Here is a 25722-nt window from a genome sequence, read left to right on the forward strand (position 1 = left end):
TTTTTGTCTGGAGTGGAGCTGCCAATAGGATTATTCGTTGCGGAAGTCGAAGCTGATGGAATAGCAGAATCTTCTGAGTCGAATTTATTTTCTGTTATTTCTGATGGGCAAAAAGCTATGTCAGGAATGACACTCGGATCATACGGGTATATTCCCGTAGCACGAAAACCTGAAATAACATTTGATGCTGCAGTTGCTTTTAGCCATACTTTTGAGAAAATTGTGCCAAACGAAAATTTATTGATCGTTCGATCTGGTTTATTTGTCCAGTAGGTGATAACTTCGTCGTCCCAGTAAGATTCGAAGGCTTTAAATACCGCCTTGTCCATAGGTTGCAGTTCATGTGTGCAATTACTTGGCAGGCAAAAAAGCGTAATTTCATGCGACTCGGCTTCATCAACAATACCTACATCCAAATGGGATGATGTTCCATCAAAAATAAGTAGTACTCTTCCTACTGGCTTGTACTTAGCAAAATGTTGTACCCACTTAATGAAAACTGGCGTAGTCATACCTCCTTTCTCGGTCATTTCAATAACTCTTCCAGCAGGAAGATTGTTATACCATTCATTATTCTTTCTTTTTCCTTTGAACAAGATCATAGGTGGAATTATTTGTCCTATAGCATTTCCACAACCGACGATTGACACATTCTCAGCGTGCTCTTGCGAAATCAAATGAACTCGTTTGACACCTTTACGAGCATATACCTGTTGTGATTTATGAAGGTTTAGGTGGCAACCTTTCTCATCAATATTAAAAATGCGTTGAGGGCTTTGCAGGATATTTTTAAAATAGTCATTGACTATGAATCTGTTTAATTTGGCGGCTCTAGCTGGATTCATGAATTGAGATTTTCTTTTAACTATTTCGGGATGTCGGTTTAAAAAAAGTTTGAGCCATTTTCGACCAGCTAAGTTTTTATCGATAAAAGGTGCAGATATGCCATTTCTTTGGCAATATTCATGGACAGAACGTCTTATCACTGTTGATGTCAGAGGCATTCCAACGTCAGCTAGCCTAAAAATTCTTCCACACAACTCAGATTCTTGTTGGGGAGTTAAACATGAAGGGCGCCCAAGTTTCTTTTCCGCTTTTCCACTAAGCAAATGATTCCTAAGTGTTCGACGGGCAATATTAAATTCTTTGGCGGCTGTTCTTACTGACATCCCATTTTTAACTACTTGCAAGGCCAAAGCCATTTGTTCTTTAGTCCATAAAACTCTAGGCATCTTAAGCTTTTTAGTATTCTTTCTGAAACAAAGTTAAAAACTTATAAAACGTGTTATTGTAGTGGTCTTAACAAGGCCCACCCGTAGTCTTAATAAGGCCCACCCGGGCCTTATTAGGAACACTGCAGGTGATCAATGTTTTTTAGACATTACCATTATTTACATTTTAATAAACATAAGGTAATTCAGGTACTATGAAAGTACAACTAATAAGTACACAAATGTCATGCAGAATAAAAAAAATCGCACTCATAATCGTATTAAATTACAAAAGCCTACTAACCTCAATATTAGATTGGATATTTACCCATTGACCACTGTAAACGAATGATCATATAAAAGCGACAGTTCGCGTCGCTGCTCAACTTAGTGTCACAATTTGCACCTAGATGGCTCTACTGCGTCTGTACATTGCAGCATACTGCCATTATTTGTCCATCCTGAGGAATAAGGGCGAGTGGGCTTTATTAGCAACCGGGCTTTATTTGGCGAACCTACCTTACAGTAACTTCCTCAAAGATAATAAGCTTACTCAAAATACAAAACTGAAAATTTACAAAGCAGCAATTAGACCAGTAATCACATATGTTGCTGTAGTAATGTGTCTGACACAGAAAGAGGAAGAAAGATTGAGGATCCTAGAACAGAAAATAATTCGGAGAACAGAACAGAAACAATGAAATAAGAGAACTTCTGAAAGGAGAAGAAATCGTCATATTTATCAAGGCACAGAGACTCAGATGGATGGGACATATAGAAACGAGGATTCCAGAAGCCGTTATCAAGAAAATTTCCAAATGGAGACCTGTATCAGGCAGACCACGAGGAAGATCCAAAACTAGATGGGAGAACCAGATAGTGGAGGACCTTAAGAAGATGGGAGTCAGAGAATGGGTAACCAGAAGCAAAAACAGGAACGAATGGGGCAAAATTGTAGAAGATGCCAAGTCACACAACCAATTGTAAAACGAAAATGTTAATGAGGATTGATTCACCGCGACAAACGAATCGGAAGAGCCCAAAGAGGGCGACAATCACTCCGCTAGGAGTGTAGATGCCATGATGATGATGATACAACTAGAAGTTTTTTACATCTGTCTATCTTAAGCAATCCCTATATACCTAACTGCTTTTATTTGTGCTTAATTGTTAATGGCTCTAACAATCTTAACTACGTAGGTATTTTTATAGCTCAACCATTATTGGTAATTTTAAGGATCAGTCTAAATTCATTTGTTTTTTTTTATGAAAAATTATTTGTGATTGAAAATTTTCACGGCCAACGTATTAAAATTTTACGTAGATTTTGTTGCAATTAACGTTTGGCTTGAAACACCAATAACTCACAAATTCAAGCAGTTAGGTTTAGGAAATGCTTAAGAAATAAAAAAGCCCCATAAAATATTATTTCATTACAATACTCAAATACAGGGTGTTCTGTTTAAGGAAGCTTAATCCGAGTTTCGATCAATCCTGTATTATATACTAAAATTAAAAATTTAGCTATACTAATAATTCGTAACGATAGCAGACTATATTAAAAATCATTTGAATATAAATAGAGTTTTTTATGTCAAACTACTACAATTCTACAATGTGAGTAATAGTACGAAATTAAGAAAACAACGAATTAAGAAGACATCGAGGAAAATCTAAAAATGTAAAAATATACAGCGTGCTCCATTTAAAAAACGTTTTTATAAGAAACTTCCAGTATAACCGGAAGTAGCAGGTATATGAAAATATTTTCATGAACTGGACCACTCTACAAAATCCCTATATTCTAGTTTTCATGATTCTGTTGCCTTTAGTTCTCGAGATATTTTTAATAGGCCGTTTATCAGCCTCACTCTGTACATAGGTACGGTATGGTGAAAATAAAAGAATAAATTCGTTAAAAATAAATACTATTTTTATTCAATTGCAATGCGAAGCCAAAACTGTCTTAATTTTTACTTAGTTCAGAGAGCGCAACTAGCACTAAGTGCTGGTTGCCTTTTTTGCCACCTTTTTTTTGTAAAAAAATCCGTAAAATCACCCCTAATTAACATCTCAAATAAACTTAATCGTTACCATTTCACAAGTTGCTTTACTCGTGGAATATTGTTTATATCATCTGTAAGTTTCATCGGTTCAAAGTGCTTATTTTTAAAAGGGCTGTAGTTGAAAGGGCTTGAACGAGTTGCTAATCACGAGTGTAGGCAAATTTAGAAACACAAAATCTTAACCAATTTTTATATTACAGAAAAACAAAAAATACAAAATATTCAGAAAAGGTTCGACTTTTTTACGGTTTAAGATTTTTGATAAATCTAATAATTTTTAATTTATTTTGAAAAAAATCATTTTATCGTCAACCGTCACTAAAGTCATTCATTATTGTACTCATTTTCCCTCATTTGCGGCAGTAAAGTAACACTTTATTGTACTGAAAGAAGAATTTTATTTTACCTGCCGCGATTAATCGAGATTGAATTTAAGTGGTAGATGGCAGTAATTGATTATTTATTTGAGTAACTTGCAAGTTATTTACTTTAGTTATTTAAAAATATTGTACACAGTTTGCGATATTATCAATTATATTTATGTCAAAATGTGAAATTATGTAGCATTTTGCAATTATATTCATATAAAATAAATTAAAACTTGACCGATTTAGTAATTACTCAATATTGATAACTATCGATTAAAAATCGAAAGCAACAATCTTGCAAAAGTTATCTGTCATCACTGTCATGAAATTATTATGACGTTTAAAATTTAAAAAGTTCTTAAATTGTAAATTGTAAGTACCTAAGTGTTAAAACCAATATAAAATGCGAGAAAATTTTACATGCACCACGTCAATAAAGAACCCGTGTTGAGCTGCCCCCCCCCCACTTGCAAAAATCAAAAAACAAATAGCCTTGATTTATGAGCTATTTATGAGCTTTCATATTCCGCACACTAAAAATTTTGAGCTCGTTCCACTGAGCAGGAATTTAATACTTTAGTGGGGGGGGGGCTGAGTCAGCCCACCCACTACTTAAAAATAGGAATATTGAAACGGTTTTTGCGGCAGAATTACGAGCTATTTATGAGCTCTTGAAATTGTATAGTTTCGATTTTTGAGCTTATCCCCTTCACCCCCAAACAACCCTTTAATTGATTTAACTTAAGAGAAAAATGCTGAGAAAACCTAAAATATATTGTATTGCGGATATAATTCCTATAGCTTATATACTCTAAGAATAAACTATAAAACCACGTGCATTTCGATTATTGAGCTACAACCCCTTCGCAAGAAAACCACCCTATCTTCCCGGCTTAAGAGAAAGTTGTACTTAGAATGCATTAAAATATTTATTTGGCGGCTACGTATCATTTAATAATTTATAAGCTTCCAAATTACGCGCATTTAGATCAGTAAATTGCAATTTATTTTGTATAGTGCAATCACTGAAGGTAAAAATCAACGATTACCTTCAATTTCGGTGAACCGTCATCGATTTTCACGAAAATTGGTCAGTGGTTAGAGAATACGTCAAGAAACAAAGGTGACATGGTACCACCTTGCGCCTTTACCCTGAGGGTGGATACCGCCCCTTTTCGGGGGTGAAAATTATTTTGCTTAGAAAATTTTGCTTAGAATTTGTCCCTCTCTTGATTTGTGGGGTTATTTTTATTAAAGTAATTTTCACCCCCGAGAAGGGGTGACATATACCCCCGGCTAAGTTGTTATTTGTAATTTTCTTTCTTGGCGTATCCTCTATGCGCTCACCAATTTTCGTGAAAATGAATGGAGATTTACCGAAATCGAAGGTCATAGTTGATTTTTACCTTCAGTGACTGCACTATAGAAAGAAAATGGCAATTCAATAATTGAGATGCGTATATTTTGCGAGCTTATATATTATTAAACGATATCTAGTCGCCATATAATTGATTTAAATTATTTTAAATACAACTCTCTCTTAAGCCGGGAATATGGAATGGTTTTCTTGCGAAGGGGTTGTAGCTCAATAATCGAAAGGCGCGTGATTGAAGAGTTTATTCTTAATATAAGCTATACGAATTAAACGACTATTAACTTTTTTATAAAAACTTACAGTTTTTCAGTGATTTACGAAAAACCGTTTCAAAACATGCATTTTTTTCACGAATAATTAAAATTTTTGATCTTTAAAACTTAAAATAGTATCGACTTATTTTAATAACTTTATATAATAAATTTTCCTTATAATTTGTTTATAGATTTGTGCAGTTATTTTTTATAAAATAATTTTCACCCCCGAGAAGGGGCGGTATCCACCCTCAGGGTAAGGACGCAAGGTGGTACCATGTCACCTTTGTTTCATGAGGTATCCTCTAACCACTGACCAATTTTCGTGAAAATCGATGAAGGTTTCTCCGAAATTGAAGGTAATCGTTGAGTTTTACCTTTAGTGACTGCACTATACAAAATAAATTGCAATTTACTGATCTAAATTGCGCGTAATTTGGAAGCTTATAAATTATTAAATAATATGTAGTCGCCAAATATTTAATTTAATGCATTTAAGTTCAACTTTCTCTTAAGCCGGGGAGATAGGGTGGTTTTCTTGCGCAGGGGTTGTAGCTCAATGATCGAAATGCACGTGATTTAATAGTTTATTCTTAGAGTATATAAGCTATAGGAATTATATCCGCAATACGATATATTTTAAGTTTTCTCAGCATTTTTCTCTTAAGTTAAATCAATTAAAGGGTTGTTTGGGGGTGAAGGGGATGAGCTCAAAAATCGAAACTATATAATTTCAAGAGCTCATAAATAGCACGTAATTATGCCGCAAAAACCGATTCAATATTCCTATTTTTAAGTAGTGGGGGGGCTGACTCAGCCCCCCCAATAAAGTATTAAATTCCTGCTCAGTGGAACGAGCTCAAAATTTTTAGTTTGCGGAATATGAGAGCTCATAAATAGCTCATAAATCAGGGCTATTTGTTTTTTAATTTTTGCAAGTGGGGGGGGGGGGGGCAGCTCAACACGGGTCAATAAAGATTATTTATCGAACTCGTCTGTTATTCGCCTCGCTCGCTATGCTCGCTCTGCTCATAATATCAAACTCGTTCGATAAAGAGTAACTTTTTTGATTTGGTACATAAATAACTATTTTTTCAAAATTAATATTTTTAAAAATTTCGCTTTAAAACCAAATTTTTTCAAAAGTAAGTACTTTGAACCGATGAAACTTACAGATCATAGAAACACAACCTATGTAAAGCAACTTGTGAAGCCGTGACGAATAATTTCATTAGGGGGTGATTTTAACAAAAGGGAACAACTTTATTTTGAGAGTTACTTGCTTACATTTGCTGCTAGAAACTTTATTTATAAAAGCAGAAATAAAGCTTTTTTTATACACTTTAAAAAATTTAAAATGAGTTTTCCCCAAAAAGTGCTTCATTTTTTGGATATTTCACGTTGAAATATTCTATTTGGAATTTGGCGAATATGAACCAATTGTTCATTAGCTATAACTCTGCTTCTACTAGGTCTACAGAACTCATGCATACACCATTTATTTTCACTTTTTTACAGGCTATCTTCTTGCTAAGAATATTATTTTCGAAAAAATATTTAGTTTCTGAATTATTTGCGAAAAATCGTTTAAAAACGTGTTTTTTTTTTGTTGAAAAATGAACATAATATTAACTTGCAAATAATCCAAAAAATGAAAAAACTCTAATTCAACGTATATTTTTGCAACCCCGAAAAGGGATGGAACTTACCCCCAGGGCAAAAGCGCACATCGGTACATCACTTTTTTTCTTTGGAATGTTAGCTATGCGTATGCCAAATTTCATATATTAATCGAAGGGGTTCTTTAAAATTTACAGATAAAACCGTGAGCAAACGTACTATATATTATGTAAATTCCATGTGAGTACCTACTTAAAGGTGAAAACAAAATTATTTTCTTTTAAGAATCTCATAAAGATTTAAGAACTTTCCTAAATATAGATGTTAAAATCAGCCACGCTTAAGCACTGCAAGTGATGCTTTGTGTCCAATAATTTCACATGACCGGTTAAGGCTTAATATTTAATTTAGAGAGAAAAAGAGAAAAATGTAAGGAAAATTCCCGGCTCTAAGCATGCAATGGAGAGGAAGTAATTGATTGAGATTCGTCGGTGGCAATTTTTATTATCTACTCAGTAAAATCCATTTCCTTCTCTTACCAGCGGGTCCACAATTAATTTGCAAGCGTAGACTCGACTCGAGTGAAAAATTTCCCAAAGGGGACGACATTTTCCTATTTCCTTAGAAATTTTCCTTTTGGCGTAACTGTATAAGTCCTCTAAGTAGCTAATAAGGCGGCTGATAAATTGTGTTCTAACCTAGAAAAATAAAAAATAACAACAAAATGATTAGAAAGGATTTTTCGTTATAGACCTGGGTCCCGCGTACCAAAAAAAGTTTATTAATAGCAAGCTGATAATTTGTTAATAACGTAACGGTGTCTAGTCGGAAAACATTTGATGTATGGGAACACTGGAACACGGGAAGTTTTAATTGTGGAACGTGATTTTAATTGTGGAACGTGTCATCCTAAAAAGTTTATGATTGTGAAAACTAGCAGGTTGTTTTTAAGTTTATTCAATAGCAAATTTATTATATACAGGGTGTTTGGTAAAGAATGGGCCATAGCTTAACCTCAGATTCCCGAGCTTAAAATAGGTCGATTTAGCTAACTTACCTTTGAACGAAAGTTGATAATAACCAAAATACAGGGTGTCAAAGTTAAACTTTTATTTTATTTATTCTTGAATATTTCCTGACAGGCATGGGATAACAACACGAAATTTGGTAGGCGCGTGTTTTTTGGGATGAGAAATCTAAATTCGCCATCAAAAATTATGTATTACTTAGAGGGCGCCACATGCGCCTTTCAGCGCTCATTTAATAGGTTAAATTTTTTTATTATCCACTTTACATACTTTGTAAATCAAAATGTTTATTCTCTTAATGTTTTTACTTAAAAAAGATATACTACATTCATCTCGCTAAACTCAACCGTTTTCGAGATAAACGCATTTAAAATCTACGAGGCAATATAATTTTTTTGCATATCATTTTAGTGACACTCGAAAAATAACTTTTTGCATGATTTATCATTTTTGACTGTTTTTTGTGAGATATTTTACGTCAGTAGGTGACATTTACTAGCAACTCGACGGTAAGTAATCCAAGTCGACGGTAAGTAATTCACTTACCGTCGAGTTAAAAAATCTCTTAATTTTAATTTATTTTTTGAAAGAATAAAGAAAACTAACGAATTATTTATTAATATTGAAACTTATGGTACAATTTGTTAAATTATTTGTGAACTAGAAATTCTTCATCCGATGCTTCCATCAGAAATTTTTCAAATTGCTCCCGCCAACATTTTTTCTCTTCAAATACGCGATCAAAGTTGAAAACTTGGAAATATCAATGCCATCATAAAGAAAAACGGTGGATTTAATCATTGAATATTCTGCCCAGAAGCTTCCAGGAGCTTTCAACTGCATATGTCTTTGAACGAAATATGCCAATAGAGTCTTTTCTTCGATTCTTAAATTCTTGCCTTCGCACCATTTTTTAAAACTTTGGTAGGTATTTTGATAAAGGATTTTGGATTTTTCGGGAATAATTGCGGAACACCCTTCTTCCCAAGCCCGTTCAATTTCTTCAAATTCACTTTCGCTCATATTTTAATTTATATTAATCAAAATTGTACTTAAAATTACTGACAACTAAATAAAAACTCAATTCTCCATTGTTGTTATGCACCCTAGTTACTACCTAACAACCAAAGTATCTATCTTGATAAAATGAATGAAACTAGTCAATATGACGAAAATGTTTAATTTTATAATTTATAATGGTATCAATCGTGCAAAAAACGTTATAAGCATGTCGAACGTTAAGGATAACCGATCTCAGACAATAATTGGAGTCGTCGCCCCGCTCCTCCTCCAAACAATTGTCTTCGATCGGTATAAAACCCTTACCGTTCTCCATACTTAATATACTATAAAACCATAAAAATTTACAAAAATGTATCACAAATTTCTTCAAATGGAATTTGCGATGCAATGATATAAATATGAGAACTGGCACAATTATTATGGTGTTAAGTTTATTTTTCGGGTCTAACTACAATGATTTTATGCAAAAAAGTATGTTGTATCGCAGATTTAAAATGCGTTTATCTCGAAAACAGTTGAGTTTAGCGAGATTATAGTATATTGTACAACAAGAGAGAAAAAAGACATATTTCTCACGAGCGCGGTACGAGGCGAGTGCCGCAAATCAAGCGAGGGAGAAATATGTCGTTTTCTCACGTGTTGTACACTGTACTTTTTCTATGGATGCGTTTTTGTCAAGAGTTCAATCTTCAGAATTAAATAATTTAGGTGCTATTATGTAGATTATATGCCAAAATTGAAATGAAATACATATTATACACATATGTAGGTATTTAATATTCTTAATATTTATTTAAAATTATAGTTACCAGTTATATTTGAACAGTTTTGAAAGGTAATTCCTCGTAAGTTTTGATTTGACACATTTTATTTGACAAAAATATTTGTGTTTGTATTGTGCATGTTACCATGGAAACCGCGATTCTACGTATGGAACCCGTGAGAAAAAACATTTCTCACTGCAATGGCCGACTTTTCTCACAGCCTGAGAAATTGTTCGTTTTGAATGTATGTAAGTAGTGAGAGAAGTTGCATATTGTATAGCATCCATAGAAAAATGTATTATTCCTTTTTTAGTAGATATATTAAGAGAATAAAAATTTTGATTCAAAAAGTACATAGAGTGGAGGATAAACAAAATTGAACGTATTATATGAGCGCTGAAAGACGTATGTGGCGCCCTCTGGGCAATACATCATTTTTGGTGGAGAATTTAGATTTCTCATCCCAAAAAACCACAGTTTACCAAATTTAGTGTTGTTATTCCATGTCTGTCAGGAAATATTCAAGAATAATATTTAAATAAAATTTTAACTTTTACACGGAATCTGAGGTTCAGCTATGGCCCATTTTTTACGAAACACACTGTATAATATAATATGAAAAAATGGTTGACCGAGAAACACGTTGGGTATTTTAATCCGACATGTAGAACATGTCAAATGACAAGAATCATATTGGTGGTAAATATCAGTCTGATTTTTGTGTGAGAGTTTAATGAAATGGTAACAAATCAACTGGAAGTTCTGTCCGACAAAATACATGGGACGTTTTCATAGTCTGAATTTCGAAACCTGTAATCTGTTCCCCAATTAAAACTTCCCCTGTTTCAGTGTTCCCGTACATCAAAGTTTGTCAGACTAGACACCGTGAAGCAATTAAAAAATTTTCAGCTTGTTATTAATAAACTTTTCCGAAAATCGGTCAGGAATTTTATTTAAACATTTTTGACAAATTTTTTTAAAGAAACGTTCGATATTTCCTTATACTTAGCCGTTGCCTGGAAACTAAAAATAACTGTACGGAATAGTATATTACATACCTAGCGGGAAAGTACTCTATTTCAGCCGAGCGGCAAGGTAGTTTACCGAGGTGCGAAGCACCGAGGTAAACTACAGACGCGAGGCTAGAATGAGTTCCCGCGAGGTTTGTATACTATTTTTTCTTCAAACGTCAAATAATGATGACATTACTTATCTAACTTGATCATGTCAAAGTTTGATGTCTCCGCCGGCAGCAGTTTTTTTCCCATTTCTTTACGGAGGGAAAAATGTTGTCATGGCAACAATATGAAATATGTCACAAAGCAACAATACAAATGTCATTAACAACAATTAAACATCATTTTTATTTATAGTAATATTAAAAGTACAATTAGTTAATGAGGCATTTTCAAAATTGAAACCGTGCAAAAATGTTCCCGACTCTTGATACGCATTGGTAATTGTTGTGTGTGTGTGTGTGTGTGTGTGTGTGTGTGTGTGTGTGTGTGTGTGTGTGTGTGTGTGTGTGTGTGTGTGTGTGTGTGTGTGTGTGTGTGTGTGTGTGTGTGTGTGTGTGTGTGTGTGTGTGTGTGTGTGTGTGTGTGTGTGTGTGTGTGTGTGTGTGTGTGTGTGTGTGTGTGTGTGTGTGTGTGTGTGTGTGTGTGTGTGTGTGTGTGTGTGTGTGTGTGTGTGTGTGTGTGTGTGTGTGTGTGTGTGTGTGTGTGTGTGTGTGTGTGTGTGTGTGTGTGTGTGTGTGTGTGTGTGTGTGTGTGTGTGTGTGTGTGTGTGTGTGTGTGTGTGTGTGTGTGTGTGTGTGTGTGTGTGTGTGTGTGTGTGTGTGTGTGTGTGTGTGTGTGTGTGTGAAAAAAATGGCTTGGATGCGAGTCCGTTAGCCACAGATTTTTATTTTATTTTTACCTCAATTTATTAGTTTTGTTATATTTATACGTATTTCACTTAAATGATTATATTTGTTTCTTTCAAGTAGTTTATGAGTAATTTAAATATTTCCATTTTATGACAGCTTAGTAGATATTCTATACTAATTGGAAAATGAACTTGTGTTTGTCGTAAATTGTAATATAATTGATTTATATATCTCTCGTTAATTTTGCATTCCAAGAAAATATGGTTTAAATCTCTAATCGAAACATTATCACAAAAATATACTGATGAATTAATTACTCCTAATTTGTGCAGATGTGCCTCATATTTCCCGTGTCGAGTTTTTAATCGGACGATAGTAGAAATATCTTGCTTTGGCAGGTTATATTTAAATATGTATTCAGGTGGCGGAGGAAGTTCTTGATGTAAAGAAAAATATAAATTTTTTGACATGCTTGTAATGTTTTTCCATTCTTTTTTCCATATTTTATTTATTCTAACTTTGACGTCGTTTATTGCATCTGTCGATAAGATGTGAGTTAGTATCTCACCTTTTTTTATTGCATCTTTGGCCAACTCATCCACTTTCTCATTACCCAGTATACCGGCATGCCCTTTTGCCCATATAAATACTACTTCCACTTTAGACAAATTATTTTTTATATTACAAATTTTTTTTGATTATTGTTGATTGTTGATGATACTGATGGTCGAGCACAACTTTCAGCAATCATTCCCGATGTTGGCGAATCATGAGGGTTTATCCCACCGACGACTTAATTATTTTAATTTCTAACATATAGACGACTTTGATAGTTGTCACAGTTAATTTCGAGTAAAAATAGCGTATGAATTGTACTATTTATGGTTGAAAATTGCTACGTTTGAAGAAAAAATAGTATACTTTATTCGGCAAAGAAGCGACTTTTCTTGACTTGCCCTCTATTACGCGCCTCACTTCGTTCGGCGCGTAATATCGGGCGCGTCAAGAAAAGTCATGCTTCTCCGCCTCATAAAGTAATATACTATTACTCACAATCGGTTAGTAGTTTAGGGATTTCTAATACTCACAATCTACCAATAATAATTTCGTTTCAAATATCTGTATCCATTTTCATTATGTGATAAGATGAATTATTTTAAGTAACAATAAAAATTGCTAATATGTTGTCTCATCTAGAAAATCCAGAAACGTCGGCGTCATCATCTACTTCTGAAACTCATAATTTTGAGCAACACGGTCTTACTTTAACCGTTAATAGTAATCATAATTCCAGTGTAACTATTAATATTTATAATTCCAAATAGTTTTCTTTTTGTTATTGTTGTTGTTGTTTCTTAATTAAATAAATGTTGAGTTGATTCTATTCTTTCTAAACCATCTTTTAATCAAAAATGACATTGACATTTGCAGGTAGAAAAGTGAGAGATGCTAGCCGGGAAAGTACTTTCCCGGCTAGATGGGAAAGTAAAGTAAGTAATAAGTCGCTTCCTGATTATTTCAAAGGCTAGAAATCCGTAAATTACTAACCGATTGTGAGTAAATGTTATTTCCTTACTCTAAGGAAATATGTTTTCCTTACAGCAGATTCAGAACAAATTTATTAAAGAACTACTTTATTTTCAATAATTTCAATACATTATAAAATAGTCTGAAACCAAGAATGTAATAATTAAATACAATAAAAAGTTAAGTTTAAAATTATTAGAATCACAGAAAACATAAGAAAACACTAGAAATACTGCTAAAGATAAGCAAATGCGTCAAATTTGACAATTCAATTTTTTTTTTCTATAGTTACAAAACCTGTTATTGGTGGCATCACGAATATTTGAGTCAAAATATTAATATGTCTATTTGAAAACTTTAACATGTTTATTTTAATATAATTTAAATGTTCGAAAAGCCACATTTCCGGATACTGTATTGCATTGTCTCGGCTTGCACCTCGACGGCAATATTTACAGCGTCCGGAAATGTTAAACTTTTCCTACTAGGTACACAATGTACTATTTTATTGCTACGCGGGATCCAGGCCTATTATAGAAAACTGTCAAGCTGTCTGCTTAACTTTTTAATGCGTTTATATTTTAAAAGAATTTTTCATTTTATAACATGGACAAAGGTTTATTTCATTTTTTCGTTATAAGCAAATTCTAAACAAATTCCATAACAGTATTAGTCCATTGAAATGTTACATTTTTTAGGCCATACCTTGCATTTGATGAAGAAGCCAATTTTTTTTAATGTGTAGGGGGATCAGTAGAAATTTAAGTTCAAGTTTTTGGGGTCGCCACCATTTTCCCCCGGTCGCCATCTTTTAAAAGGGGTGTAGAGAGGTTTCGCGATATATCTCGTAAACTACCATTTCTGCGGAAAATCTAATGAAATATTTATAATATGTAACAAATTTAATTTTTTACAATTTTTTTTCTATTACTTTTTATCGTCAAGTGTAGTATGGTATAGTTAGACCCAAACCCAGACATCCAAAGTGAAAGTTATCCTCCAGCACCAAATTGTTCTATATGGTCCACATAATGTTCAGAAAAAAAGTCACACCATTTTGAGCGTCGGGTTTGGGGGGGAGAGGGGGGAGAAATCTGCAAATTCGTAGTTTTTTATGTTTTTCGTCAATATTTCTAAAACTAAGCGGTTTAGCATGAACAACCTTCTACACAAAATTGTTCTACATTAAATTTAAAATCAAAAAGGCCCTATGCATAACCTTTCTAAAATGAACGGTTCCAAAGTTACGGAGGTAGTATAGTATAATTGGTCCAAAAAAAGGCCTAACCCAGACATTCAAAGTAAAAGTTTTCCTTCAACACCAAATTGTTCTATATGGTCCACATATTGTTCAGTAAAAAGTTACACCATTTTGAGCGTCCGGTTTAGGGGGAAAATGGGGGAGAAGTCGGTAAATTAGTAGTTTTTTTAAGTTTTTCGTCAATATTTCTAAAACTATGCTTTAGCGTAAGGAATGTTCTATAGAAAAATATTCTACATAAAATTTAAAACAAAAAAGATTCTATACATAATTGTTATAGAATCAACGGTTCCAGAGTTACGGAGGGTGAAATGTGGAGGTTTTCGATACTTTTTATATATACCGATTTCTCTCCCCCCCCCCAAACCCTCCGCAAAATGGTGTGACTTTTTTCTGAACATTATGTGGACCAAATAGAACAATTTGGTGTTGGAGGATAACTTTTACTTTGGATGTCTGGGTTTTTGGTATAGTTATATCATAAATATTGCCCAAAAAATATAAACAGTATCGAAAACTTCGACTTTTCACCCTCTGTAACTCTGGAACCGTTGATTTTATAACAATTATGTATAGAACATATATTGTTTTAAATTTCATGTAGAACATTTTTTTATGTAACATTGTTTACGATAAAGCATAGTTTTAGAAATATTGACGAAAAACTTAAAAAAACTACTAATTTACCGGCTTCTCTCCCATCTCCCTTCCAAACCGGACGCTCAAAATGGTGTAACTTTTTACTGAACAATATGTGGACCATATAGAACATTTTGGTGTTGGAGGAAAACTTTTACCTTGGATGTTTTGGTTAGGCCTTTTTTTGGACCAGTTATACTATACTACCTCCGTAACTTTGGAACCATTCATTTTAGAAAGATTATGCATAGGGCCTTTTTTATTTCAAATTTAATGTAGAACAATTTTGTATAGAAGGTTTCTCATGCTAAACCGCATAGTTTTAGAAATATTAGCGAAAAACTTAAAAAACTACGAATTTACCGATTTCTCCTCCCTCTCCCACCCAAACCCGACGCTCAAAATGGTGTGACTTTTTTCTGGACATTGTGTGGACCATATAGAACAATTTGGTGTTGAAGGATAACTTTCACTTTGGATGTCTGGGTTATGCCATCTTTTGGATCAACTATACTATACTATATAAACAAAAATAAGTAAAAATTTTTTAACAAGTTTCCTTTTGCAGGATATAACTTTTTTTCAGTTCATTTTACAACAAAATAACATTTTAGCAATTTTGTAAAGGGTTTTTCAGAGAACAATTTCCACTATAAAGGTGTTAAATTCTATTTATTTATCTAGGTTTTACAGTGCTCCAAACTTAATCAGATTCTGGAATGCTCATAAGGATAAAATAAAAACAAAACATTAGGCATACTTTTATACCTTAATATTGTTTTATACATATAATTTAATGATTTTAACATTCCTATGCTATTATTAATCTATTTTTGACCTTTCTCCCCACTATAAAACTGAACCCTAAGCATATAATATAGAAAAAGCTCAAGAAGTTGTTTGAGGACAAATTTGCTGGTTCAGAAGAAGAATGACGCAACCACAAAATGCAAAATTCTTCAGAAGAGCAAAAAAAAACGATTTCTAAATATTTTAAATAGGCATTAAATGAAGAGTAATCGTCCAGGAGTATCGATATGGCGTTTGTTTTTTGACAACGATGGCTTTTATTTTCATCGATATTGGTTCGAATTTCATTATCTTAATTTAACCCGGCACCTGCCACGTGGGGTGCTACCAGCACCCCATAACACATTTTCATCAAATATTTGGTATTTCAAGTTTGTTAACCGTGCTGTGCGTCATAGTAGCTTTCTATAATATTATATAGCATAGATCTGTTTGCGTTTGAAGTTGTTATTTAGTGTCATTCTGAACTTGTAGCTCTAAAGCCGAATCGGGGAGTCGTCATCTGGCAGTTTAAGTTTAAAATTTTTTTTTTGTGTTTTCAATAAACAGGTCAGATTTACATTTTTTATTGTAATTAACTGATTTAAATTATTAATATAGTCTCTATGCTCAATAAATCTTAATTTTTTATATGTTTTACTACACTTCATTTATTATGGGTTGGTACTTGCTAATTTGCTTATAACACCTTTTTAATTTTATTTTTTAACTTTTATAGCTAATAAGTTAATAGTTATAGTAGCTAATAAGTTAATAAAACATGTTTTTTTATATTCTTGTGTAACTCACCACATTATTTTGCTTATGATCAAGTAGATCAGAGAAAGTTTTTAACGGGTGCTGTGAGCACCCCACGTGGCAGTTGACGTCTTGCAAAGCCACGTGGCAGGTGCCGGGTTAATCGCCCCATTTTCAACCCTATCTACAGTTGCGTCAATAGGCATCTGAAACAAGGTCTAACATAGCGCATATTTCAGTAACGACGCAACTACCCTATAGTGGCTAAGCACATTTTTACAGTTCGGTCTTCTTGTATCACCTTTACATAGTATTTTAGAAGTTAATTGCGCAATAAACAGAAATTGACAAAATTTTCAGTTACGTCATTTTTCTCCCGTATCGGACTGAATATCTGCCTGCTTTTACTTTTATTATTATAATTTATCCTAGGTGGCACAACAGTTGGTCCCCCTCTACTCAACTTATTCTTACAGTTGTGCTACCTATTTGGCCACGTGCAGTCGTATTAAAAATTGTGAAAGTTATTTTGAGTTTTATAGATAATATTATTGAGAGTCTTGTGGATAAAATTTATATTTTTGTGATTAGATATGCATTATGTGTTTTTTGTAAGAGCGCATCATAAGTGGTGGTTATTTTATTTGTAAGAAACCTCTAAGGAAAATTATTTGTCAGTGGGAAAGTCGAGCCATCTTCAATCACTGTTGTCGATGACCGTTTTTCGTCTCTTTATATGGCGGACATAAAGACAATTCTCTGGAAACCCTGAGATACAAATGATTCGCTAAAACAGTGACAAAAAATTCATTTAATCTCTTCTCACCATCTCGAACACAAGATGCAGCCCGTTTCCACAGACTCCGAGTGTATCACCAGATTCAGTCATGGCTCGGTAAACATTGTGATCCAGAAAATTGGGGCTGGAAAAAGCATGAAAAATTTTGGATACCAATCCAAACTTCCAAGCCTCCAGTACCCCCGAGCTTATGAAATTCATCTTTAGCAGATGCAGTGGAAACTGGAAGTGTTAAGCAGTGTGCCTCTATTGTGGTAATAAAAGTTGCAGCAACATCGTGGACATATCAACATTAAATTGAAGAAAATGAATTACCCACAATGATGCCAACTCTAACTCTCATTATACCATAAAAATTCACCTCGGATACTGATTCAGATCTTGACTCTCAGCCTAGACCATCGAAAAATATGAAAAAATAATATCTATGATAGATTTTATTTAACATATAGTACAATTGTACAGAAATATCTGAAAATGCGAAGGTCACTCAGGAGTACTCACTCACTGAGGGGACTTTATTTTATTTTTTTTTCATTTATTAATCATACGGGAAAACCCCATTAAAAGTGTAATTATAAAGTAAATAATAATAATAACTAGCCTCAACACAAAAAAGTAGTACACATAAGAAGATACAATGCAATAATACAATCAAAATATACCTAAAATAAAAGATGTAACAAATATACCTAACAATCCTAACATATAACACTAAATTTAACAAGAAATATTAACAACAATGAAACAGACATTTTTGCAACAATGAACATCATAAAGCCAGAGATCTCTTCAGTTGATCCAATGAAATATTGAAAACATCGACATTACTAATATTCAATTTACTTCAGTTAAACGCGTTGGTGCAGGGAGTAAGCATCCGTTTAAAATGCATTGTGTACGAAATCAGTAGTTTTGCGACATTGCCAGATAAAATCGTCGACTAGTTGTTTATTTAGAATACGTTTAAAAAAAATCTAATAAACATATACAAATATACATGACAAGTGTCTTGAAAAATAGGACATTAAGTGCAAAATGCCATGAAATTATACACAATGTTCACAATGATAGGTCTGGCCTTGAGAATTTCAGATATTTCTGTCGACTTGTAATAAATAATATTATTTTGTCTAGAAATTGTCCGTGGATTAGGCCTATTGGGGATACCCCACAAAAAACGCGACTCCAGACTCCACCTCATAGGGGCCGGGAAAAGGGTCAAAAATAGCTTAACAGTAGCATAGCATAGGAATGTTAAAATTATAATAAATAAATATATAGATAGAAAAATAAGCCCAAGGTTTTGTTTTTATTGTTTTTCTAAGAGAACTCGAGAATCTGGTCAAGTTTGGAGCTCTGTAAAACCTAGACAAATAAAGAAAATTAAACAACTTTACGGTGGAAATTGTTCCTTGAAAAATCCTCTATAAAATCGCTATGATGTTATTTTATTGTAAAATGAACGGAAAAAGGTTATAACCTCCAAAAGGAAATTTGTTACAAAATTTTCTCCTATTTTTGTTTATAACTTTTTTGTTGGTCACTTGACGATAAAAAGTAATAAATATAAAATTGTAGAAAATTTAATTTTCTACATTTTATGTGTAATTATATTTTCTGTGTGGTTGCTAGTTTAGGAGATACAGTACGAAAGCCATTTGAACCCCCTTTTCCAAGATGGCGACCGAGGGACAAGGGCGGCGACCACAAAAACTTGAACTTAAGCTTTTACTTAACCCCCTACATATTAAAATAAAATTGACTTCTCTAAGAAATGCCACCCTAAATGTAACATTTCAATGGACTACCTATATACCAAATTACGCAAACTTTCTGAGCACGTCTCAGAACAGAAATGTTCTGAGATGTGCTAGCTATTCTACGTCTCCCTATGCTTCATTCTCCTTGAATCTTTCTCTGCAGAATAAGTCGGAGCAAGTTGTATCTCTTTCCACATGTAATATGTCTGAAATATTCCTTGTTTGTGACGTTTTTTGTCCATGATAATTTTAAAATTCTTGTATACACCCACGACTAGAATTATTCCAGTTTTTTCATTGATGCCACATTCAAAGTCCAAGCTTCCGTTCCATAAAATAAAGTCGGAAAAACGTAGCACGCAGCTAACCTAACCATTAGCTCCAACTTCAAATCTCTTATGCAAAGCACTCTTCTAATTTTGTTAAACGCTACATATACATAACCCAAATCATTTTCCACAACCATAAATGATTAGAAAGGATTTTTCTTTATACAGAGCGGTCAAGCTCTCTGCAACTTTTTATGCTTTTATATTTTAAAATAATTATCGATTTTTGGCATGGAAAATCAGTTGCTGGATTCATCTATCATATTCAGTAGAATTTTATATAGGACGGTAATTTTAACAAATAAATTCCACAACAATATATAAAATTGCGCAAAGTTCCTGAGCACGTCGATGGTAATTTATTGTTGGTTGCACCAACAAATCTTAAGCTCCAGCTTAGCCCAGCTCAGCTTATAGATAGGGCCGCTTTAAGTCCCACTTACGTTATCTAAACGTTTTAATTTTCGATTCTTATCTAATCTAATCTGATCGGGTCACAAATGAGCAGGTCTTTAGGAGAATGGGGAAGAACCGAGAGGTAATAACCACCATAAAAACTCGAAAGTTGGAATAATTTGGAAACATTATGCGAAATGAATCCAGATATGCCCTCTTACGAGCCTTTCTGCAAGGAAAAATATTTGAAAAGGGAGATCCAGGAAGCAGAAGAACATCCTGGTTAAAAAACCTCAGACCCTGGTTCAACACAACATATGTGCAGCTTTTCCGCGTCGCTGTAAATACAGTGAAGATTGCCATGATGATCGCCAACATTCGTCACGGATAGGAACATCAAGAAGGAAATCGTATATAATCTAATTGATTTCGTCAATTCCCGCTGCCGTGTTGTTCCTCCGCTGTCGGATTGCTTCAGTTTTTCGTTCTTTGTAAGTGTCTCCTCATGTATTCTTCGGTAGTTTTCATTCGGATGCACATAATTATTCTTTTGCAAACTTGGCCCATTTTCTTCTTCTATCATGTTTCGGTAGTGCTCTTGTCATCTTCGTGGTTGCTCTTCTGTTGTTGTAATCAGATGTCCTTGTTTGTCTGTAGTGGTTTGTCACAATTCTTTTTTCCAAGACGTTTGGTTGTTCGATACCACTTTTGCTAAACTCGCCAGGCTTCCTTGAAGGTGGTACTAAAGATCAACATAATCAGTATGCAAATAATACATAATCCGGTAGTAAATCGTAATATTGCTGTTGAGCTAAAGAATATTTAGCAGACTGCATCGTATAAATACTACGAGCATGATATTCGGTTGGGTAGAGATGTTGGGTCAGCTCCAACGTCGCATAGGATTAACCTGGACAGCGTTTTAGTGCGGCAGATTCGTGCAAATATTATAAGAATTATTGTGATTTTAATGGTAGAAGCATATAATTTGGACCACATATACCACACATACAAAGGTTCAAATTTAGATATGAGGCCATCTCAGATTTTGCCTTTTACAAAAAAGCGGGCATTAAAAATGGCGACTATGCACATGTGACTAATAGCACGATAACTTTTGAACGAAAAGTTCGATTTCAACCAAATATGGTATATAGGTTCTTTTTTTCATGTGTAAGATCGAGCTCTTAAACCGAAAGAATCGGTTTACCAAAAGTTGTGTTTTTCCTGATTTTTTGTAAAAATATGTTGTTTATTTTTTCAATTCTTTCACCCTGTATATATTAATTTCTCAAAAAGGTAATACCGGCGTTGAAAAGAGCGTAAAAATATTTTTTGAGAAATATTTTGAACTCTTTAGTTACATTAATTACCATTTAATAAATGGATAACCTATCTTCACATGTAAGTACCTATGTGCGGCAGATTAGTGCAAATAATATTATAAGAATTTTTGTGCATTTAATGGTAGAAGCATATAATTTGGACCACATACACTACACATACAAAGATTCAAATTTAGATATGAAGCCATCTCAGATTTTGTCTTTTACAAAAATGGCGGGCATTCCAAATGAATCGGCCACCCATAGGTACATATGAACATACGTTATGCATTTATTAAATGGTAATTAACATAACTAAAAAGTTCAAAATATTTCCTAAAAAATATTTTTACACTATTTTCAACGGTGGTATTACCTTTTTAAAAAAAATTTATATACAGGGTGAAGCAATTGAAAAAAAAAACAAAATATTTTTACATAAAAAACAGTATAAACACAACTTCTGGTAAACCGATCCTTCCGGTTCAAGACCTCGACCTTATTCATAAAAAAAATAACCTATATACCAAATTTGGTTGAAATCTGACGTCTCTTTCAAAAGTTATCTTGCTATTAGTCACATAGGTATAGTCTCCATTTTGAATGCCAGCCATTTTTGTAAAAGGAACAAAAACTGAGATGGCCTCATATTCAAATTGGAACTTTTAGATGTGTAGTATATGTGGTCCAAATTATGTGTTTCTACCATTAAATGCACAATATTTCTTATAATATTTACACGAATCTGCCGCACATAGGTACATGTGAATATACGTTATGCATTTATTAAGTGGTAATTAACAGAGATAAAAAGTTCAAAATAGTTCCTAAAAAATATTTCTACGCTCTTTTTAATGGCGGTATAAACTTTTTGAAAAATTAATAAATACAGGGTGAAAGAATTGAAAAAAAAAACAACATATTTTTACATAAAAACCATGAAAAACACAACTTCTGCATCAAAAATAGAACCTATTTACCAAATTTGATTGAAATCTGACGTTTCGTTCAAAAGCTATCGTGCTATTAGTCACATATGTATAGTCGCCATTTTGAATGCCCGCCATTTTTGCAAAAGACAAAATTTGAGGTTTCATACCTAAATTTGAACCTGTGGAGTATATTTATTGAATATGTGTAGTATATGTGGTCCAAATTATATACTTCTATCATTAAATGCACAATTGTTTCACATATCGTCTTCACTATTTGGTAAATTAAACTGTGTATTTTAATAAACCTTCATTTACTTCAAAACTAACATCTTTTGTCAGTGTTTATTATCTGTATTCACTTAGAGAGCGGAAATATCTGCACTTACAGTAAAGAATCATCAAGAGAAAAGGACAGACAACCACCCAAGCGCAAATCGTGACTAAAAAAATAATCAAGATTATTGATAAAAAACTCTCGGACAGTTTGATGAACCTCAATAAACGAGAGATCAAAACGGTCACTGAAATGGTGACTGGATATTGCCGTTTAATAAATCACCTATACAAACTAGGTAAGGTGACTTAACCATGGCGCAGAAAGTGCGAAATAGAAGAAGAACCTGCCGTACACATACTAGGCCATTGCAGTGTGCTAGGTGATCTAAGGCAGGAAATCACTGGTCAACTGAGGTTTGAACAAGAAAATATCGTAAAACTACCAATCAGAAAACTGTTGGCCTTCATTAAGGCAACAGAACTTATTAGAATTTAAGAAAAAAAAAAGATATGGTACAGAGGTCTTTTGACCAAAAGCCAGAGACTAAGGAATCTCGCCTGAGTTAAGAAAAAGAAGAAGAAAAAAAGTAGGAAACAAGATTCGCGTGGCTCAGAGGGCTATGGAGGACGTGACATAGGATGTATTTTAAGGGATGGAGTCCCAAAGAAAGAAATATGTCGTAGAACAAAAACAACAGATGGTATTGAACGGATCATGTCGCTAAAATGGAACTGGTCAGAACATTTCGCCAGATTATCTGATAATAATAGATAATAAGTAGTCTCGAGAGGAGGCCAAGACAAGTATCACTGCGACACAGAGTCTTCTCACCAACCAGATGGACTGACGACCTGAATCGTGTTAACAGTAACTAGATATAAGCCGCAAAACACACAGATCAATGGAAAGAGCTAAAGGGAAGACCTATATAAAGCGGTCACCGCGTACAAGTTGTTGATGAGAAAGACACATGTGCACTATAAAAGAACTAATTCTGCATTAAGTCTCTGTGGGTATAGAAGACTTATTATACTTAAGATACATTGCGTATTAAATATTATTAGCAGATTGTAATTTTTATTTGGTTATTAAGGTCTTTCCGGAAATTTAACAATGTATTATGTTAATAATTATTATAATGAAGTATCTTCATTAGAATTTGTGAAGATAAGGATTTTATAAAATAAATAAAATATTATAAGAAAAAGATATTTGAAAAATAATTTTTTCCACCTACCTCTACCGAAAGTATACTTTTCCTGACCTAATTGTAGGGAACAAAGTCGTACTTTTCTTCCCTTGGGAGTAAAAGTAAAAGTGTCGTTATGGAATGTCATTGATGAAATAACTTATTGACGCCCTGTACAATATTGTATTATCTATTACGTAAGTATGTATTCACTTTAACGTTTATTTATAGAACACCCAGTATTTTGTAGAATGGTCTTCTTCTTCTTCTTAGCCTTCTATCGTCCACGTGTGGACATAGGCCTCTCCCAACTCCTTCCATCGGTCTCTATCCTGAGCAACATATTTCCAATTCGTTCCGGCTACTCTTTTAATATCATCAACCCATCTCATCTGTGGTCTTCCTCTCGGTCGTTTACTTTGGTAAGGTCTCCAATGTTGTATCGTGGCATTCCAACGTTGGTCTTTTTGTCTAACAGTGTGGCCTGCAAAGCTCCATTTAAGTTTGGCAACTTTTGTTGTTATGTCCTTGACTTTTGTTTTTGATCTTACCCAGTCGCTCCTCTTGTTATCTGACAGTCGTATACCTAACATTGCTCTTTCCATAGCTCTTTATGTTGTAGCTAGTTTATTCATATTTGCCTTGGTTAGGGTCCAGGTTTGACACCCATATGTCATGATAGGAAGGATGCACTGGTTGAACACTTTGGTCCTCAAATATTGAGGTATTTTGCGGTTCTTAAGTATCCAACCAAGTTTTCCAAATCCTGCCCATGCTAGTCTTGCTCTCCTATTAATTTCCGCACTTTGGTTTTCTTTGTCAAGTTTCAGGATTTGGCCTAGGTAGATATATTCCTGGACTTTTTCTATCTCACTGCCATTTATAGTTATGCGTCTGGGGTCATCTGTGTTTGTCATTATTTTTGTTTTCTTCATGTTCATTTTTAGACCGACGTATTGGGAGCTGCCTGCGAGTTCCTCTATCATAATTTGCAGTTTCTCGAATGAGCTCGCTATAATCACAATGTCGTCAGCGAATCTGAGGTGATTTAGCTTCTTGCCATTAACGTTAATGCCATAGGTTGACCAATTTGTCGTTTTGAAGACGTCTTCTAGTGCTAGGTTGAAAAGCTTTGGCGATATTACGTCTCCTTGTCTCACGCCTCTCTTAATAGGGATGGGATTTGTATTTTCGTCTAGTTGTACTATCATAGTTGCATTTTCATATATATTATGTATTAGTTGTCTATATCTCGAATCTATTCTACAATTATTAATAGCTTGTTCTATGGCCCACATCTCGATACTATCAAACGCCTTTTCATAGTCTACGAAGGCAAGAAATACGGGTAGTTGGTATTCATTTGCCTTCTCTATCAATGTTCTCATTGTAAGCAGATGGTCTGATGTACTATATCCTTTGCGGAAGCCAGCCTGTTCCACTGGTTGGTAATTGTCCATTTTGTAGGTCAACCGGTTGTTAATAATTCTCATGAATAGTTTGTATACTTGACTGAGCAACGATATTGGTCTATAATTCTGTAGGTCATATTTGTCCCCTTTGTTGTGTAAAAGTATTACTAGACTTTCGTTCCAGTCTTTAGGGATCTTGCTATTATGGAGACATTTATTAAATAGCTCTGTTAGTATAGGGATTGTTACTGTCTTGCTTGTTTTCAAGAGCTCGGCAATTATACCGTCCTGTCCTGGAGCTTTATTATTTTTTAGTTCTTTTAAAGCTCTTTCTATTTCGAATCCCTTTATATTTGGTAGTACTTCTGATCCCACGTTTTTTATTTTTCTTTTGACGTTCTCCTTTGTTGATTCATTAGGCTGGCTTTGCGAGCTGTACAAGCTTTTGTAGAAGTCTTCGACTATTTTTGTTATTTTATATTTGTCCTTCTCTTCCTTACTATTGGCGTCTTTAATTTTAATGATTTTTTGAACACCCAATGCGGGTCTTAGACATTTTAAGCCTCTGTTGTTTTCAATGACTCGATCTATTAAGTTCTCGTTCCATTTTTGTAAGTCGCGTTTTAGTTCTTTTCTAATTGTTTTATTAAGTTCTATGTATTCTTGAGTATGGCGTTTGTTTTGCGTTAGTAGTTGTCGTCTTTCCGTCATTAGTTGTTTAGTTTCGTTGCTTATTTTGTCTTCTT

General features: G+C 33.8%; 1 protein-coding gene across 15 annotated transcripts in view; it reads right to left on the reverse strand.

Moving 5' to 3' along the window:
• Positions 1–25722, reverse strand: part of LOC114337883 (prominin-1) — a 940102-nt gene that overhangs the window by 275316 nt on the left and 639064 nt on the right. For all 15 annotated transcript variants that reach the window (XM_050658571.1, XM_050658567.1, XM_050658566.1 and 12 more), the window contains exon 15: positions 7434–7592. In XM_050658571.1, the coding sequence (XP_050514528.1) occupies positions 7434–7592 (159 nt within the window). The remainder of the gene's footprint in view (positions 1–7433; positions 7593–25722) is intronic.

This window comes from Diabrotica virgifera, chromosome 8 (assembly GCF_917563875.1).
Source record: "Diabrotica virgifera virgifera chromosome 8, PGI_DIABVI_V3a".
NCBI lineage: Eukaryota > Metazoa > Arthropoda > Insecta > Coleoptera > Chrysomelidae > Diabrotica > Diabrotica virgifera.